Consider the following 20,046-nt stretch of genomic DNA (forward strand, 5'->3'; position numbering starts at 1 on the left):
GGTAGAAGTTGATTTAAGTCCATTTTCAGGCACAGAATGGCCACTGTGCTTGGAACGCACAGCCAATAATCCCCCAAATTGTTCCCTGGCTAAATCAGAACCATTGGTGCATGTCCCTGATTATATTGGTGCTCAACATCTGTGCCCAGGTGCTAGGTAGACGTCATGAAACAACTGATGATGAGATAACCCCTTTCTCCCAGCACCAGCCTCTCACCCTGGGTGAAAAAGAGGGGGTATTGAGGACTGGTGCAGTATGAAAGTGACACATGCCTACTGCAAGGTAACCAGGCATAGACTGGCATGACAAGCTATCTGTGGTCACAAACAGGTTGGATATTTGATCAAATGGGACCTCTTCCTGGTGGGAAACAGCTGGAACATGATAAGGAGCATGCAGGGCTTTCTTTTAAATTGTGGGCTTTGCTGGCAAGGCTAGCATTTATTGTCCATCTCTAGATGCCCATTATGCTAATTGACCCTTTTAAGTGCTGCAGTCTCTGTGTCTAGGCAGCATACATGCAGTCTATGATGCCCTGACCTATAGGAACCCAGAAACATGGGATTGATTTAGAATAGAAAAGAAAATGAGGCAAAGTGTAAGATGGGCTCTCAATTAACTATCACCCGTTATTCATCAAGCAACAAAAACTAAAATTGTCCCCAATGTTACCAAACCCAATCTAATGTGAACAAAGTTTGTCTCAGATTTCTTCCTAAAGTATCACAACTGCTCAGATTACATTCACTCAAGAGTTTTGAAAGAAAATTGGAGTCTAGTTTATAGTAAGTAGTTTAGTTTAGTTTAGAGATACAGCACTGAAACAGGCCCTTCGGCCCACCGAGTCTGTGCCGACCATCAACCACCCATTTATACTAATCCTACACTAATTCCATATTCCTACCACATCCCCACCTGTCCCTATATTCCCCTACCACCTACCTATACTAGGGGCAATTTATAATAGCCAATTTACCTATCAACCTGCAAGTCTTTGGCATGTGGGAGGAAACCGGAGCACCCGGAGGAAACCCACACAGACACAGGGAGAACTTGCAAACTCCACACAGGCAGTACCCAGAATTGAACCCAGGTCACTGGAGCTGTGAGGCTGCGGTGCTAACCACTGCACCACTGTGCCGCCCAGTACTGGAAAGAAGAGTTCCTTTGATGGGAAGTTATTCATGTTTCACACACCTATTTACAATATTGGGTGGAATCTTCACACTATTTAAAGTAAATGAGGGAGTGAGCAAACTGCGCATTTCTCATACCACAGTGTTGTGAAACACACTGAAAAAAATAGCACAGCTTAATAGCAAAGTCAGAAAATACCACCTCAGCAGTATTTTGTCACATGGCAAGTTTCAGGTCCAGTACCATATTGTCAAAGAATTTCAGCAAACAGAGGCCGGTCACTACTGTATAGTGACAAAATGGAAAAATGAATCCCTGTGAGTTACTCTTGTATGTCTGCCAGCAGCATGTTCAATAGCAGCCTCAGTATAATCAGTGGAATGGAATGTATATCAGCTCTCTGATTTAAGGAACGATATCTGGCACAAGGATTTTTTTTTAATTATATAAATGGACATATTTAATGGTGTCAGTGAATTAGCTCAAGGTCATGTGATGTCACTGAAATCAGTTCCATAACATACAGCTGCAAATAAACCACTGGTCAATACACAAGCCATCTGTTTGTTTCTCAGAGACTGCACGTACTGAGGAATCTCGCTAAGGGTTCTGAGATCTTTCCTGATATTAGCTTCAACACCTGAGTACAGTAAAATTGGATACTGTGACACCAACAAAGTTGCGGCACACTAGTCTATCAAAAGCTGCATGTTTAATGAATACAACATATTTCCTTCACAACAACAGCATCCTTTATTTAAACATTTCTGTGAAAACAATATTCCAAATTATACCATGTATAAGCATACAGTAATTGTGTAAGTTTTAAAAATGCAATATACAATATATACACAAAGGTCAAATTATCCAACAGAAGCAAATATTTCTTTCAGTCACACTTTTATTTCTGTTGACAGTGACTAACATTAACCAGGCACCAGACTTGAGCAGTGGTCATAGCTTATTATTGGCAGTAACTGGGAGCAGTTTTGTCCTGCTGGTACACTGATTGCTCCATCAAGGAGCAGCATTGAAATAGGTTTCTGTGAGGATTACTCCCCATCTTTAACTCCTCTGGTCTGAAGCTATCACTGGAGCTCCGGACCAGGGAGGCTATCCTAAAAGAGTGTAGGTGGCGCAGCTACTAGTTGACTGCATGCTTGTCTTGGGCTGCTGAAACTGGCCGTGGAGGTTCAGATCAGTTAACTGCAAATTTTCCCTGACACTATTGTACGTTTGCACACTGTGCACACCACTCAGTTTAGACAGCTGCAATCTGGCTCTCAGCAGGTCAGTGCTCATGTCTAGCAAAAAAAAGTAAAAACGGTATGCTGGAAACCACTGAGCCAAATAATCACCACAGCTCCTGGCGGACATCTGAATGTTTGCATTTTGATTTACAGGCTGTTTGAGGGATATTAATTTTGCATAATATACATTGTCAGCCAGAACTGTCAATGGAAAATCTGCTACACTGGTCCTAGTAAAAATGCTCAAGCAAACATGCCAACACTGCAGCTGCCATATAGTACTGTTGGTAATGTAGTCATCAGGTTACAGAAGGATACATGTGGTGAAATTCATCTTGGATCAATGGAATCAGCGAAAAAGAAAATTGGGCTGGATGTAAAACAGGTGGCTGATTCAATATTGTCTGCTTTACACTGGAGCCCGAGACAAATTTCCATAATATGTAGTAAACATCATTTATCTCAGGCAACTTTCCTCATACTTTCAATAAAATCTTCCTCAAAGAATTCGTCTGAAAACTTTAGGTTGGGTGATGTTACAGCAAAAATCAGTCATTTTTTGGCTATTATTTAGCAAAGAAGTTAAGTATCTTTGTTAAAATAAGGGGCCAATATTTTTTTGAAAAATGTGTTAATTAAAACAAAATTGTATTGCACAAAAGAAGATTCTGAACATATTAGCACACCCATAATTGAATTCTACGCAACAATAATTTATGCAACATCTTTTCTAAACTAGGAATTTGGGTATTTTCTTACTGCGTGTAATCTAAATCAATCATCACTACATACACAAATATGGAAAAGCAATAGGGATCCTTTACTAAAGCAGGACATTGTAAAATGGTCTTTAAAGGAGCAAGCTCACCACTGCAGTCTCCTGCAAGATGCTTTACTTTCACATCATTTACTAATGATGCCTGGTTCTGCAATATATTATTTTAAGGTATCATTAACAGGCTGCAACACTCTGGAATGGCAGGTCTGTGGCAGAATTTCCAAAAATGCTATTGCCACCAGTTTTAGAAACATAGGCTGCCTGAAAATGCTTGAATATTGCAATACCACTGACTTAATAAGAAGTCACTGTAAAGAGAAATATAATGAGACTCATTGTATAAATGATATTTTTCTGGTCACCTGTGTCAATAAAAAAGTAAAACAAACAGCAACACAATTTGCAGTTACACTTTGCTGAGTATCTCTCTGCAGCTCACTGGCTCCATAGAAACGAGGCAGGAGGCTTTGTAACGGGGTTGCCTTGGGCCTGACCATTCAGGTGCAGAGATTACCACGTCCAAACTGCCAGGCCAATCTTTGTTGCACTGATATTTATAAAGAATACAATGTTTCATGTTTAGAAACAAACATTTTCTAAACTGCATTTGTCATGAGGACTTTCATCTTTAAAGTCTATCACTTTTACTTGAATATAGTCCAATGAACAGTAAACATAAAACATACATCATGCACATTCATACACATGTTTTAACATCACACCCATATGTGGGAATTTGCATTTAGTTTAACCATTAAGTTTGAAATAAAGAATATAATATCTTATTAATTTGTATTCCAGATAGGGGGTTTTGCCTGTTGGGAAGGACTTTGGGCATGGAGGTGAATGAACACTGCAGAATTTTCCATCCATTCATTTTAATAGCAAGAAACAAAACTGATTAAATCTCTTCTACTGTTTCGGATAACTTATCTCATTTTTGTAAGGTTATTGATGAAAAGTTTTTTGCTTCCAACCTCAGAAATATGACAATCGCATACGTCAGGTATCAGTGCAATGACCTGTAATGTGATTACTCTACAATTCAATGGTGCAACTTTCCTCACTGGGTAAGTAAAATGCACTGCTGAGAACTTAGTAATGCCTTAAAGCAAATGCAAACAGTACAATGGTATTAATATATTCAGCAATAGTTTTCCACTACATGCATGTGTTGCAATTACTTTTCCCTTAAGCTACTATAGCCTTACAAGTTTAGCTTATTGAAATTTAGTTACAGCTTTTATACAGTCAAATAGAGTTCAGTTAAAAAAAGAATCAAGTAAATTAAGTATTTGTAACTGATCCAAAACAGAAGTTTGGCTGACTGGATTTCCAGCTAACATTCCTAAATAATAACAGCTTAATCAAAGACAATCAGTATGGTCACACTTGTTACAGAAAATTGTATAAAAAGGAGCTTTAAAGTTTAATTTCTGCACTCAAGCAAATACCCTCAGTGGATATCAGCAAATATGTTATGTAATTTTGTTTTTTAATGGTGTAGGATAATATTTGTGTCAACAAAGTCCTCTTGACAGGATTTATACCATCCTTCACTCTCATCCCTCGTTGAGCTTGACAACCTACAATGGCAGCTGTCAGCATTGATATTTGGTCAGATTCTTGGAAAAGGAATTCCTGATTTATTTTCCAAATTGTGCACAGCTTATTTAAGGAGGCAAAATGTTTCAATGATTCCAAAGCGCTCAGTTACTATTCCAGTTTCGGTCTCCGCAATTATCTTCAGCCTCTGGACAATATGATAGCATTATTGCTGTCCTTTTGCTTTATGAGAATAAAAGTTTATTTTCCCCTTCCATATTCATACTAGCAATACATAACCTGCAGTATTACTCAGTAAATCTGTAACTTTGCTTTCATAGAACTTTGTGTGTGAGATTTTATGCTCGGAGAATATCTGATGTTCTGATTTGGGTATTTGTTTAGCTTGTTTGCCATTCCTCTGAATTATTGTATTGATGCAAGATTTCCAATTAAGCATTTGAATCTCTCACTGCATGCTGGAGCCAGACAGCTAAATAAAACTGCATTATATGTACATGCTATCAATGAACTAGTAGCAGGTTGGACTCACAGGATTGCTATTTATATATAATTAAGTCTTTCTAACAATAATGCTGATGAACATTGCTTCTGAAGGCTACGTCGATAAAAGTCATGTCTGAAGTTTGGCACATTCTTTGTTCACCCACATGGTTACACTGAGCAATGAACTGAGGCATTTATTAGCTCTTGGATCAACTCAGCAACACATGTTAGAATACAAAAAAAATGTATATAATGCAGAAATTAAAGGCTGGGCAGTTGGGAGAGACATTTGGGTTCCATTTCATCGCTGGTGCAGATCCATCCATCTTAAAGAACTAGCTGGTTGCTTAATGCTTCCCATTAATTCAGTCTGTTCATTTATTATTTAGCAGGTAAATTAGTTAGTTCAACGGAATCTTGCTTTGATGCAATTATTTGTTGCACAAAGTAAATGATAAAGACAATTGCATATAGTTCAAAAATAAAATTTCAAATGGCATTTTTTTAAATAAGTCAGGATGTGTTACGTATCTGTAAAGAGTCTTGTAACAGTAACAAACATTCACTCTGGTGTATACTATCCCAGAGGATATAAATTGGTGGTACAGAACCAGGGTACAGTAGTTTCCAAGTGGATTTATGATTCCAACATAAAACTTATATGTTAATAAAATATACATTCAGTCATTTGTCTGTATATTAGTTTCAGCAGGGTGTAAGTATTTTGGACTTTTCTTTGCTCAAGGTCAATTTCGCATCTGTTTGTTTTCATCTTCAAAGAAGACATCATCGTTCATTAACAGCGGTTGGTCAGATGCGTTGCTGCTGCCAGCTGAATTAAGACGTGAGGAGTGGCTAGAGAATTTCAGCCTGGTGGTAAAATTTGACTCCAAGTTGGAATACTTCTGTAAAAATAAGGAGGGAAATGGATCATCAGTCGATACCATGTATTTGTATAACTGCTGTATGTGACGTTATTTTTACATTAGAATCATGGATACTACTGACTAGCCTATTTCATTCCACTTTTGTCACTCTGGCTCCAGTTTCAGCTGCTGATTTTGAAAATACTGGCAGGGAACTGATTGGTTTTATGGGGATATTTGCCCCACAGGAAAGCCTTTTAATGTCTGTGTGTGTGTGTCTGCGAGTATCTGCCGGTATCTCTTTAAACTCCTGCTGTGAGTGCACTGTCAGTTCCAATCCTGCGAGGATGAATGAGTAGAAGAGGCACCTTGGTTGTTAATGATTGCACTGACCTTCAGTGGCCTGCAGCTTTCAGATCAACATGGGAAAAAAAACTGAACTGAATTTAAAGTTATCTGTCTTTCTGTATTCATAATACTTACTCAACTTAATACTGCAGTGATCCAGTGGCCAGTTGCTGACTTATGCTGTCATTAAGTGAGAAATGTCATCAGTGGTTAACAAAATACATTTTCACCAGGAATAAGAATGGCTGGATACAGGGAAAAGTTTGTGCTACTGTGCCCCAAGAATGAGCCGTCCAGCCTGAGTGCATTCCTTGCCACAACAGTGCGATACTTGCTTTTCCACACCAGTCATCTTTATGGCCTGTTTGTGTGATATCATTAATTTTGTGCCAGTGCCAAATTTTCAGCACTTTTGCAGTCTAGATTTGTGCCAACTAGGAACTGTGTTGACCTGGAAACATTACAGGCAGAGAAAAATTAGATTTACATCACCTAATCAGCAATATAGTAGAATCCTGGTTCCAATGGTGATAGTACAACATTCTAACCTGCTGCACCAATTTCCACCGCATATAAAATTCTGAGAGTCTGTGAACTGCCACAGTCATGGCATAGATGACTTCTAAAAGGACAGGGTCAGAAATGGAATCATGCATAAATCATGCATAGGTGCCTGTTGCAAAGTCTATTTATAATTACAATATTAATCAGAGAAACTTGCAAATTTCATGCTTGCAATGGACAATGTCACATTACTGTAATGTGCGTAAATTTGTTTGAAGATCAAGCCTCGTAGAAGAAGATCTGCTCCCTGCTGGACCTGGTGGACCTGGTCGACACACATTATCAGTGGTTCTGAAGGCCACCACTGCCCTTAACATCTTTGACTCTGAATTTTTCCAAGACACCACCAGAGACATCACGAGGATTTCACAGTTGGTTGCACATAAATGCATAAGGCAGATGGATGGATTGTTTGCCAAGTTTGGGAGTTATGTAAACTGCTCTTGTGACAATAGCCAGAGTGACTAGGCACTCAGCAGGCACCTCAGAGGTGAGGTGAGAGTGACAGCCCTTGACATCAAGGCAGCATTTGACAGAGTATGGCATCAAGGAGCCCAAGCAAAACTTGAGTCAATGGGAATCAGGGGAAAAACTCTCTGTTGGTTGGAGTCATACCTAACACAAAGAAAGGTGGCTGTGGTTGTTGGAGGTCAATCATCTCAGTCCCAGGACATAACTGCAGGAGTTCCTCAGGGTATTGTCCTAGGCCCAACCATCTTCAGCTACTCCATCAATGACCTTCCTTCCATCATAAGGTCATAAGTGGGGATGTTCACTGATGAATGCACAATGTTCAGGACCATTCATGACTCCGCATAAGGAGCCTATGTCCATATGCAGCAAAATCTGGACAACATTTAGGCTTGGGCTGATAAGTGGCAAGTAACATTCGCGCCACATAAGTGCCAGGCAATCACCATCTTAAACAAGAGAGAATCAAACTATCTCCCCTTGACATTCAATGGCATTACCATTGCTGAATCCCCCACTATCAACATCCTGGGGGTTACCATTGATCAGAAACAGAACTGGACCAGCCACATAAATGCTATGGCTGCAAGTGCCGGTCATAGGCTGGGAATTCTGCAGTGAGCAACTCACCTCCAGTCTCTCCAATGCCTGTCCACCATCCACAAGGCACAAGTCAGGAGTGTGATAGAACACTCTTCACTTGCCTGGATGAGTGCGGCTCCAACAACATTCAAGAAGCTCAACACCATCCAGGACAAAGCAGCCTGCTTGATTGGCACCCCATCCACCACCTTCAACATTCACTCCATCCACCACTGACAGACGGTGGCAGCAGTATGTACCATATACAAGATGCACTGCAGCAACTCACCAAGGCTCCTTTGACAGCACCTTCCAAACCTGTGACCTGTACCACCTAGAAGGACAAGGGCAGCAGACACATGGCAACTCCACCACCTGTAAGTTCCCCTCCAAGCCACACACATACGAACATACGAAATAGGAGCAGGAGTAGGCCACTTGACCCTTCAAGCATGCTCCGCTGAACTGATTTCTCAACATTTCCACCTACCCCGATAACCTTCCACCCCCTTGCTTATCAAGAATCTATCTACCTCTGCCTTAAAAATATTCAAAGACTCTGCTTCCACTGCCTTTTGAGGAAGAGAATTCCAAAGACTCACGACCCTCTGAGAGAAAAGCATTTCTCCTCATCTCTGTCTTAAATGGGCGACCCCTTATTTTTAAACAGTGACTCTTAGTTTGAGATTCTCCCACAAGGGGAAACATCCTTTCCAAATCCACCCTGTCAAGACCCCTCAGGATCTTACATGTTTCAATAAAGTCACCTCTTACTCTTCTAAATTCCATCAGATACAAGCCTAGCCTGTCTAATTTTTCCTCATATATCAGGCGACCTATTCCAGGTATTAGTCTAGGAAACCTCTGTACTGCCTCCAATGCATTTACATCCTTCCTTAAATAAGGAGACCAAAACTGTACACGGTACTCTAGATGTGGTCTCACCAATGCCCTGTATAACTGAAGCATAACCTCCCTACTTTTGTATTCAATTCCCCTCACAATAAATGATAACATTATATTAGCTTTCTTAAGTACGTGCTGTACCTGCATACTAACCTTTTGCGATTCATGCACTTGGACACCCAGATCCCTCTGCATCTCAGAGCTCAGCAATCTCGCACCATTTAGATAATATACTTCTTTTTTATTCTTCCTGCCAAAGTGGACAGTTTCACACTTTCCCACATTATACTCCATTTGCCAGGTCTTTGCCCACTCACAACCTATCTATATCCTTTTGTAGCCTCCTTATGTCCTCTTCACAAGTTACTTTCCTACCTATCTTTGTCTCATCAGCAAATTTAGCTACCATACCTTTGGTCCCTTCATCTAAGTCATTTCTATAAATTGTAAAAAGTTGAGGCCTGTGGCACACCACTCGTTACATCTTACCAACCAGAAAATGACCCATTTATGCCTACTCTTTGTTTCCTGTTAGCTAACCAATCTTCTATCCATGCCAATATGTTACCCCTACACCATGAGCTTTTATTTTCTGCAAAATCCTTTGATGTGGCACCTTATCAAATGCCTTCTGGAAATCTAAGTACAATACATCCACCGGTTCCCCTTTATCCACAGCACACCATTCCTTTACTGTCACTGGGTCAAAATACTGGAACTCCTTTCCTAACAGCACTGTTGGTGCACCTACCCCACATGGATTGCAGCGGTTCAAGAAGGCAGCTCACCACCATCTTCTCAAGGGCAATGAGGGATGGGCAATAAATGCTGGTCTCGCCAGCAATGCCTATATCCCCCAAATGAATGAAAAAATATTCACCTCTTTGGCTGAATATCCACAGGTACAGGTTGCCATTGATTACACATACATGCCAATACACAGCAACCAGATCTTTTTATAAACCACATTCCATCAATGCGCAGCTGGTGTGCATCCACTCGAAGAAGTTCGTGCAAGTCTTTACCAGATTCCCTGGGAGCTGGCATCATGCATTCATACTCAGCAGTCCAAAATTCTAGACTTTTTCATTCCAGAAAGCAGATTTAAGGTCTGACTTGTAGGAAACGTGGAATACCCACTTCAAACTTAGCTCATGACACCTATAAAGAACCCCAGCAATGAGGGCGCAGGAACATTACGACAAGAGCCACCTGACCACCAGGTGTGTCATAGAGCAAACCACTGGAATCTCAAAGATGTGCTTTGGGTGTCCAGATGGGTCTGGAGGCACCCTTCAGTGCTCGCCAACAAAAGTGTCCAGAGCAATAATGATGTGCTGCATCCTGCACAACACTGCACAGCAGAGAAGTTAAAAGGCAGAGGAGGATAATGCAGATCATCACTCATCTTTGGCTGAAGAAAAGGAGGAGGAGGAGGAGGATGAAGATGGGGCACACATTGCTAGACCAGCCATTTACATTGCTGTCTGGATGCCAGGGACGCTTTAATATCGTAAAGGTTCCCCCAGTGTAAAACACAAGAAATGAAATCATGCAGTCTGCTCCCATCACGAGGACCACCCACCTTCCCCTCCCTTTGCACTAACCAGTCCTTCAACCACTGATCCACCCTTTGCGCATTCACCCAATGGGTTCCGTTATGTATTCAATCTCATCATGCAACAAGTGAAACAGCCAGTTGACATTTGGCACTCAATAATAGTAAAGACGTGGAAGTGGTGTTAATCAATAAATTTTAAGAGGAATTATTTAAAAAATAGACTTAACAAAAAACATTTTGTCAAAGACCCATGAACGTACTCTTGATGATTTACAATTTCTCGAAATTAAGCTTCTTAATGCCTCTGCAAGGTGCATCCCATGCGGCTTCAGCAAAGGTAGAGACAGGGTGCTCAGATCCCTGCCCTGACTGTTGAGATGCTTTTGGCCTATGGGTTTTGGAGCCCCTGAGAACTCTGCCAAAGACTGCTCCACCTGTGCCTGTGTGGGGGCAGACTCAGCCGTCGGGTGATGAGGCAACATGTTGGACACTGGCTGAGGGTGACAGTGGCTAAGAAGAGAAAGTGCTTTGAGTGGAGTCCCACTTCCATGTCCCCTTTCGCCATCATCCCTCTCCTGGGCAGCGTCACATCATTCCGACCACTCTGCTGTTGTCAGGCTTGGTGGAAGTCAATGATGCATTGTAAGGCCACAGACAAGGTATCAGTCATCCTGTTTAAGGCAGCAGACATCTCCTGCACAGCCCTGGTCACAGCCTGCATGGACTCATTTCAAAGCCATGCTTGAAGCACTATGGAGGCGGGCACTCTCTCCATAGCAACATTCTTTCAATTCCCTGAACCATCAATCCACTAGTGATCGAGTTGGACTCCTCCATCCTATCCCTGTCCAGCTGAGCAGAGTTTGAAGAGGATAATGACCACAACGCAGACTCTCCGCAGCTGTCCCTGCCATCATTCTATTCTCTTGTTCACTTGTGAGGTGTAACTCACCAGATGAAAACCCAAAATGTCTAAGTGAATCCATCAATGTCTGAGTATCTGTGCTGGTGCTGAGCTGTATGTCCTCCAAAAGTGTACACAGAAGGATTGAGGGTCCTAAGGAATCATCCTCATGGATGTCCTGCAACAATTGCTACATGTGATGGCCCTGGAAGCCAAAGGAAGGGATGTGTGTGTGTCAGAGATATTTTAATTCTGTCACCAGCTATCTGTGAGTTCCCTGTTTCTCCATTTCTGACTGAGAGGGACACAGATGTGCCACTTGTCTCCAGGGCATCCTCCTCTGCATCTGTTAGCTAAACTATTTGTGAAGTCCACCTCCAGTCCTCTCCGCCTTCCTTTTGTTTTGTTCTCTCTCCTACGATAAGAAGAAAAATAGACCTGTGAGCGAGTGAAGGTCAGGTGGATGCAGTGCATTCAATGATGGTGCCTATGAGACATCTGCGTCACAGTGTATAAGGATTGCAGTGAGTAGCAACAGTGGATGGATAAATAGGGAGATGATGAAATGCACAGAAAGTGAAGGCTATTTGTTGATTGGGTGTGAGGAGGGAAGTAATGGAGATCACTTAGCACTATGGAGTGAGTTGGGGGCTTAAAGGACAGGATGTAGTTGAATCAGCAAATGTACTCACTTTTCTTGACCTGCTAAGTTCACTAAACTGCTTCGTACTTTGCATTCATGACCTGGGGACAACGCCGCTGCTGCTCACTTCCTCAACTACCTCTCACCATACCTTCTTGGTGACAGTCGCAGGTTTCTTCCTCATACTGCTATGGAAAAGTACGTTCCTTCAGCTCTGTCCTGAACCCAGCAGTAATTCCAGTGATGCTTTATTAAATTTGGGGCTGCCCTTGCTCTCTAGGCAGCATCCATCATGAACACATTCAATTTCCATCTGTACGTTGTCCATCTGAGAGCGTTTCATTTGGGCTTGCATCATGCACAGTGTGCAGTTTGGAAATGTGAAACCCGGATCAAAATGAGTTGCTTCAATTCAGTTTTGAGATTGCAGACTCAGAGTTGCTGAATTGAACTACACAATTCCACCGCAATCCCTCCACCACCCACCCTGACTCAGAAGCCACCTTCAGATTAACATTGGACCCTCTGTCTCAAGTGATGCAGGTCATACATTACTTAACAGTTAGCTTAAGATTGACTACAAGGCCAATATACAAATGGCTGTTGTACTTACACCAGCAGCCTCGGACTGAAAGCAGGATGCATTTCAAAACACATAATCTATGAGACAAGAAAAGCCAATGATTGTTGCAGTGTTTGAGACTGAGAAGCCCCTTTTCACATCGTAATGATCTGGAGCTGTTAATTCACTGTGAATTTTCACCTTTTGTTTTTAGCTTGAAATTGTTGGTTTTGTTTAAGCAATTTGAAATTGTAACTTTAATTTACTGTTGATTGCAGAGTTCCACAACAGGCTGTGGCTAGACATATCTAGCAGCTACCACATTCAGGAAATAACCAACCACTCTGGGTCATATCTGCCCACACATATTGTCGCCACCACAGTGCTGGACCCACAAACTCTGCTGCTTACATGTTTTGAGGTGTCTGACAGCTGCTCTTCAATCATCTCTACTACTTGCTCAAACGTAGGTCTTCTTAAAGCATCAGAATCCCAGCAAGCTTTCATGACTTCATACCTATAGGATTGAAATATGACTGAGTTAACAGCAAAATAAAAGGGGAATCAATTTCATGAAAAACAGTAGTTGGTGTAACTCAACCTTTTGCACAAAACATAAGGGAAGTTTTTACTATGGTGTTCCATTTCTTTAGATGTTAACTCTTGAATCTTGAGAGAAAAAAACTTCAATTGATTAATAAATGATGAAAAGTTTTCCAAGAAAGGTCAGAAGGGAAAAAGCTAGAGGGTTTTTATTTCTTTTTATGACTAAAGTATTTAGCATGATTTTTTTTCGCTCGTGTTGTCCTGATTTTGACAGATTACCAACTATTTGCCAAAAGGAAGTTATGTGACCTGTTCTCAGAGCTCATCGAATTACATCAATTACATTGGGTCTACAGCACAGAAGCAGGCCAATTGGCTCAACGAGTCTATGGTGGTGTGTATGATGTACATGAGCCTCCTTCCACCCCTCTTCATCTAACCCTAGCAGCATATCCTTCTATTCCTTTCTCCCTCATGTGTTTAACTAGCTTCTCCTTACAGGCATCTATATTATTTGTCTCAACTCCTCCTTGTGGTAACATGTTCCACTATCCTACCACTCTTTGGGTAGAGAAGTTTCTCCTGAATTCCACATTGGATTTATTAGTGATTCTCTTATATTGATGGCCTCTGGTTTTGGTCTCCCCCAAAAAGTGGAAACATGTTCTCCCTGCCTACTCTGTCAACCCTATCATAAACTTTCAAAATCTTTAAGACCTCTATCAGGTCATTTCCCCCAGCATTCACTTTTCTAGAGAAAGGAGTCAGGTGGAATGGTTTAACTGGTAAACATTTAGTTTAATTTAAATGAATCAACTATAAAATAAGACTGCATCACTTAAATAGCATAAAAACAAATGCCAATTTGTTAATTTATCACATAATTACAATCAGTGTTCAAATGATTGATCAGATCCAGGGAATAAAGTTGAAATTAAATAACAAGCGATAGTAACATTAAACGGTTCTGAATGTTTTGGCAAATTAAAATCCGAGATGTATAGATAATAACAGCTAAGTAAAAACATTTAAGTCAACCTCCCTATAAAATAAAGTGACGTCAGCACAAGGGAAGCGGCTGATTGGTGAGTAGCTGGTGAGTATTTATTTCAGTCTTAAGTTTATTTCTATTAAGTCAGTTAATAGTCTAATAAATAGAGGCATGGCACAACATCTCATTCCTGCGGAGTGTACATGTTGTTCCTTGTGGGAACTTCAGGATGCTTCCTGCATCCTGGACAACATGTGCAGGAAGTGTCATCAGGTGGAGGAGCTCGGGTTCCGGGTTTTAGAGCTTAAGCAGCAACTGGCGTCATTGCGCCGCATCCGCAAGGTGGAGAGTTTCGTGGATAGAACATTTATTGACGTGGTCACTCCACAGCTTAATGGTATGCAGGTAGAGAGGGAATAGGTGACCACCAGGCAGTCATTGAGGACCAAACAGGTAGTGTAGGTGTCCCCTGAGTGGATCTCACTCTCTAAGTTCTGAATACTGGTGATAGTGGCAGCTCTTCTGAGGAGTGCAGGCAAAGCCAGGTCCACAGCACCACAGGTGGTTCAGCTATACATGAGACAGGAGGAACATTGAAAAAGCAATAATGATAGGAGATTCTATAGTTAGGGGAACAGACAGGCATATCTGCAGGTGCAAATGTGAATACAGGATGGTATGTTGTCTCCCTGCTGCCAGGGTCAAGAATGTCATATGAACATACAAACATACGAATTAGGAGCAGGAGTCGACCACTCAGCCCTTCAAGCATGCTCTGCCATTCAATAACTTCATGGCTGAACTGATTACTTCACATTTCCACCTACCCCCGATAACCTTCCACCCCCTTGCTTATCAAGAATCTAGCTACCTCTGCCTTAAAAATATTCAAAGACTCTGCTTCCACTGCCTTTTGAGGAAGAGAATTCCAAAGACTCATGACCCTCTGGAAAAAAAAATTGCTCCTCATCTCTGTCTTAAATGGGCGACACCTTATTTTTAAATAGTGACCCCTAGTTCTAGATTCTCCCACAAGGGAATACATCCTTTCCACATCCACCCTGTCAAGACCTCGCAGGATCTTATATGTTTCAATCGGGTTGCCTCTTACTCTTCTAAATTCCAGCAGATACAAGCCTAGCGTGTCCAACCTTTTCTCATAAGAGAGTCCCCCCCATTCCAGGTATTAGTCTAGTAAACCTCTGTACTGCCTCCAATGCATTTATATCCTTCCTTAAATAAGGAGACCAGTACTGTACACAGTACTCCAGATGTGGTCTCACCAATGCCCTGTATAGCTGAAGCATAACCCCCCTACTTTTGTATTCAATTCCCCTCACGATAAACAATAACATTCTATTAGCTTTCTTAATTACGTGCTGAATCTGCATACTAACCTTTTGCGATTCATGCACTAATACACCCAGATCCCTCTGCATCTCAGAGCTCTGCAATCTCTCACCATTTAGATAATATGCTTCATTTTATTCTTCCTGCCAAAGTGGTCAATTTCCCACTTTCCCACATTATACTCCATTTTCCAGGACTTTGCCCACCCACTTAACCTATCTATATCCCTTTGTAGCCTCTTTATGTCCTCTTCACAAGTTACTTTCCTACCTATCTTTGTGTCATCAGCAAATTTAGCAACCCTACCTTCAGTCCCTTCATCTAAGTCATTTCTATAAATTTTAAAAAGTTGAGGTCCTAACACCAATCCCTGTGGCACACCACTTATTATATCTTGCCAACCAGAAAATGACCCATTTTGCCTACTCTTTGTTTCCTGTCAGCTAACCAATTTTCTATCCATGCCAATATGTTACCCCCCTACACCTTGAGCTTTTATTTTCTGCAAAAACCATTGATGTCGCACCTTATCAAATGCCTTCTGGAAATCTAAGAACGATAAACCCACCAGTTCCTCTTTAGCCACTGCACATGTAACTCCCTCAAAGAACTCCAATAAATTGGTTAAACATGATTTCCCTTTCACAAAACCATGTTGACTCTGCCTGATGACCTTGAATTTTTCTAAATGCCCTGCTATAACATCTTTAATAAAGCTTCTAACATTTTCTCTAAGACAGATGTTAAGCTAACTGGCCTGTAGTTTCCTGCTTTCTGTCTCCTTCCCTTTTTGAATAAAGGGGTTATTTTCGCTATTTTCCAATCTAACGGAACCATCCCTGAATCTAGGGAATTTTGGAAAATTAAAACTAATGCATCAATTATCTCACTAGCCACTTCTTTTAACACCCTGGGATGAAGTCCATCAGGACCCGGGGACTTGTCAACCCGCAGCTCCAACAACTTGTTCAGTACCACTTCCCTGGTGATTGGAATTTTCTTGAGTTCCTCTCTCCCTTCCATTTCCTGATTTACAGCTAATACTGGGATGTTACTTGTATCCTCTATAGTGAAGACTGATGCAAAATATCTGTTCAGTTCACCTGCCATCTCCTTATTATGCATTATTAATTTCCCAGACTCACTTTCTATAGGACCAAAGATCACTTTGTTAACTCATTTCTTTTTAAAATATCGATAGAAACTCTTACTGTCTTTATATTTCTAGCTAGCTTTCTCTCGTATTCTAATTTTACCTGCCTTATCAATCTTTTAGTCATCCTTTACTGTTTTTTATATTCTGTCCAATCTTCTGACCTGCCTCCCATCTTTGCACAATTATCAGCTTTTTCTTTAAGTACAATACTATCTTTAACTGTTTTAGTTAACCACGGATGGCAGGTCCCACCCTTGGAATTTTTCTTTCTCGTTGAAATGTATCTATTCGGTGTATTCTGAAATATCCCCTTAAATGTCTGCCACTGCATCTCTATAGACCTATCCCTTAACCTGATTTGCCAGTTCACTTTAGATAGCTCTCTTTTCATACCCTCATAATTGCCCTTATTTAACTTTAAAATACTAGTCTTGGACCCACTCTTCTCTCCCTTAAACTGAATGTAAAATTCAATCATATTATGATCACTGCTACTTTGGGATACCTTAACTATGAGGTCATTAATTAATCCTATCTCGTTGCACAATACCAAGTCTAATGTAGCCTGCTCTCTGGTTGATCCAGAACATATCGTTCCAAGAAATTATCCCAAAAACATTCTATGTACTCCTCATCTAGCCTACCTCTGCCCATCTGATTTTTCCAGTTTATATGTAGGTTAAAATCCCCCATAACTATTGCTGTACCTTTCTGACAAGCTGCCATTATTTTTTTCTTTCTACCCCATCCCTTCTTCTTCTTCTTTGGTCTCCTTGTCTCGAGAGACAATGGGTAAGCGCCTAGAGGTGGTCAGTGGTTTGTGGAACAGCACCTATAGAGGCCAATTCTAGAGTGATAGACTCTTTCACAGGTGCTGCAGATAAAATTGGTTGTCGGGGCTGTTACACAGTTGGCTCTCTCCTTGCTCTTCTGTCTTTTTTCCTGCAAAACTGCTAAGTCTCTGCAACTTGCCACTCTTTAGCCCCGCCTTTATGGCTGTCCGCCAGCTCTGGCGATCACTGGCAACTGACTCCCACGACTTGTGGTCAATGTCACAATCGTCATGTCGTGTTTGCCGATGTCTTTAAAGCGGAGACATGGATGGCCAGTGGGTCTGATACCAGTGACGAGCTTGCTGTAGAATGCGTCCTTGGGGATCCTGCCATCTTCCATGCAGACCATCAAGAAGATCGCCCCCTCAAGTCTAAATCAGGGGAAATGATCACTGACCAACGCAAGCAAATGGACTGCTGGGTGGAGCAATACCTAGCATTGTACTCCAGGGAAAATGTTGTCACTGATACTGCACTCAATGCAATTTCTGCCAGTCATGTATGAGCTGGACGAGCAACCAACAAAATCGGAACTCAGTGATGCCATTGATTCTCTAGCCAGTGGAAAAGCCCCTGGAAAGGACAGCATTACCCCTGAAATAATCAAGAGTGCCAAGCCTGCTATACTCCCAGCACTCCATGAACTGCTTTTCCTGTGCTGGGATGAGGGAGCAGTACCACAGGACATGCGTGATGCCAATATCACCCCCTCTATAAGAACAAGGGTGACCGCGGTTACTGCAACAACTACTGTGGAATCTCCCTGCTCATCATAGTGGGGAAAGTCTTCACTCAAGTCATTTTAAACAGACTCCAGAAGCTGGCTGAACGTGTCTACCCTGAGGCACAGTGTGGCTTTAGAGCAGAGAGATCCACCATTGGCATGCTGTTCTCCCTTTGCCAGCAACAGGAGAAAGGCCACGAACAACAGATGCTCTTCTACGTTGCTTTCACAGATCTCACCAAAACCTTTGACCTTGTCAGCAGACGTGGTCTCTTCAGACTACCCCGTCCCACAGTGTGGTTAATGTTAGGTGGTCTGTACACCACTCCCACAAGTGACTTCTTGCCTTTATGATTTCTCATCTCTACCCAAACTGCTTCTAAGTTCCAGTCTCCTGAACCTAGGTCATCCCTTTCTATTGCACTAATGCCATCATTAATTAACAGAGCTACCCCTCCACCTTTTCCTAGCTTCATGTCCTTCCTAAATGCCGTATACCCTTCCATATTCAGGTTCCAATCTATGTAGTCCTGCAGCCATGTCTCTATAATGCCTATCAGATCATACTTATTTATTTCCATTTGCGCTCTCAGTTCATCTGTTTTGTTTCAAATACTACGTGCATTCAAATACAGAGTATTTAGTTGTGTCCATTTATTATTTTTGTAATCCCTAGCCTTATCTGTTGATTTACCCTTAGATTTGTACTCTCTGTCCTTTTCTGTCACAGTCTGTTTATCATTTTCCATATTAATACCTTTCTCTCTTGCCTTGCCTCTACTCTTTGATTTACCATATCTTCCCAAATTTGATCCCTTCCCCCCACTATTCAGTTTAAAACCCTCTCTACTTCCCTAGTTATGCAGCTCGCTAGAACACCGGCCCCAGCATGGTTCAGGTGTAGGTCATCCCAACAGTACAGCCACCACTTTCCCCAGTACTGGTACCAGTGCCCAAGAACCGGAACCCACTTCTACCACACCAGTCTTTGAGCCACGCATTAATTTCTCTAATCTTATTTGCCCTATGTCAATTTGCATGTGGCTCAGGTAATAATCCAGAGATTATTACCTTAGAGGCTCTGCTTCTTAATTTATTTATTTGTTTTATTTTTTTATTTAGAGATACAGCACTGAAACAGGCCCTTCGGCCCACCAAGTCTGTGCCGACCATCAACCACCCATTTATACTAATCCTACATTAATCCCTGTACCCTCTCACACCCCCACAATTCCCCTACCTACACTAGGGGCAATTTATAATGGCCAATTTACCTATCAACCTGCAAGTCTTTGGCTTGGTGCTTAGTTCTTATTCTTATTTTATTCTTATTCTTAGTTCCTCATACTGACTATGCAGAACCTCTTTTCTTGTTCTGCCTATATCATTGGTACCTACATGGACCATGATGACTGAATCCTCTCCCTCCCACTGTAAGTACCTCTCCAGCCCTGAGCAGATGTCCTGAACTCTGGAGCTTCTGAACGCTCGCTCTTTGCTGCAGAGAACAGTGTCAATCCCCCTAATTATACTGTCCCCTACTATCACTACATTCCTTTTTTCTCCCTCCACTTGAATGGTTTCCTGTATCATGGTACCATGGTCAGGTTGCTCATCCACCCTGCAGCCCCCACTCACATCCAAACAAGCTGAAAGAATCTCAAACCTGTTGGACAATTGCAAAGGCTGAGGCTCCTGCACTCCTGCCCATTGAGTCATCTTACCTCCTTCAGCTGCAGCCACACTCTCCTGTCCTTGACCACTGACCAAATCAGAAGACCCTATCCTAAGGGGTGTGACTGCCTCCTGGTACAAAATGTC

The 20,046-nt window shown here is 41.7% G+C and overlaps 1 protein-coding gene across 1 annotated transcript in view; it reads right to left on the bottom strand.

Moving 5' to 3' along the window:
- Positions 1-1,874: 1,874 nt before the first annotated feature.
- The window catches only part of LOC137371994 (mast/stem cell growth factor receptor Kit-like), a 103,715-nt gene continuing 85,543 nt past the window's right edge, over positions 1,875-20,046 (bottom strand). Inside the window, exons 20-21 of the mRNA XM_068035225.1 lie at positions 13,037-13,142; positions 1,875-6,123 (exon numbers count right to left, since the gene is read on the bottom strand). Coding sequence (XP_067891326.1) covers positions 5,965-6,123; positions 13,037-13,142 — 265 coding nt within the window. The 3' untranslated portion in view covers positions 1,875-5,964. The remainder of the gene's footprint in view (positions 6,124-13,036; positions 13,143-20,046) is intronic.

The sequence above is a fragment of the Heterodontus francisci genome, chromosome 1 (assembly GCF_036365525.1).
Source record: "Heterodontus francisci isolate sHetFra1 chromosome 1, sHetFra1.hap1, whole genome shotgun sequence".
Classification (NCBI taxonomy): domain Eukaryota; kingdom Metazoa; phylum Chordata; class Chondrichthyes; order Heterodontiformes; family Heterodontidae; genus Heterodontus; species Heterodontus francisci.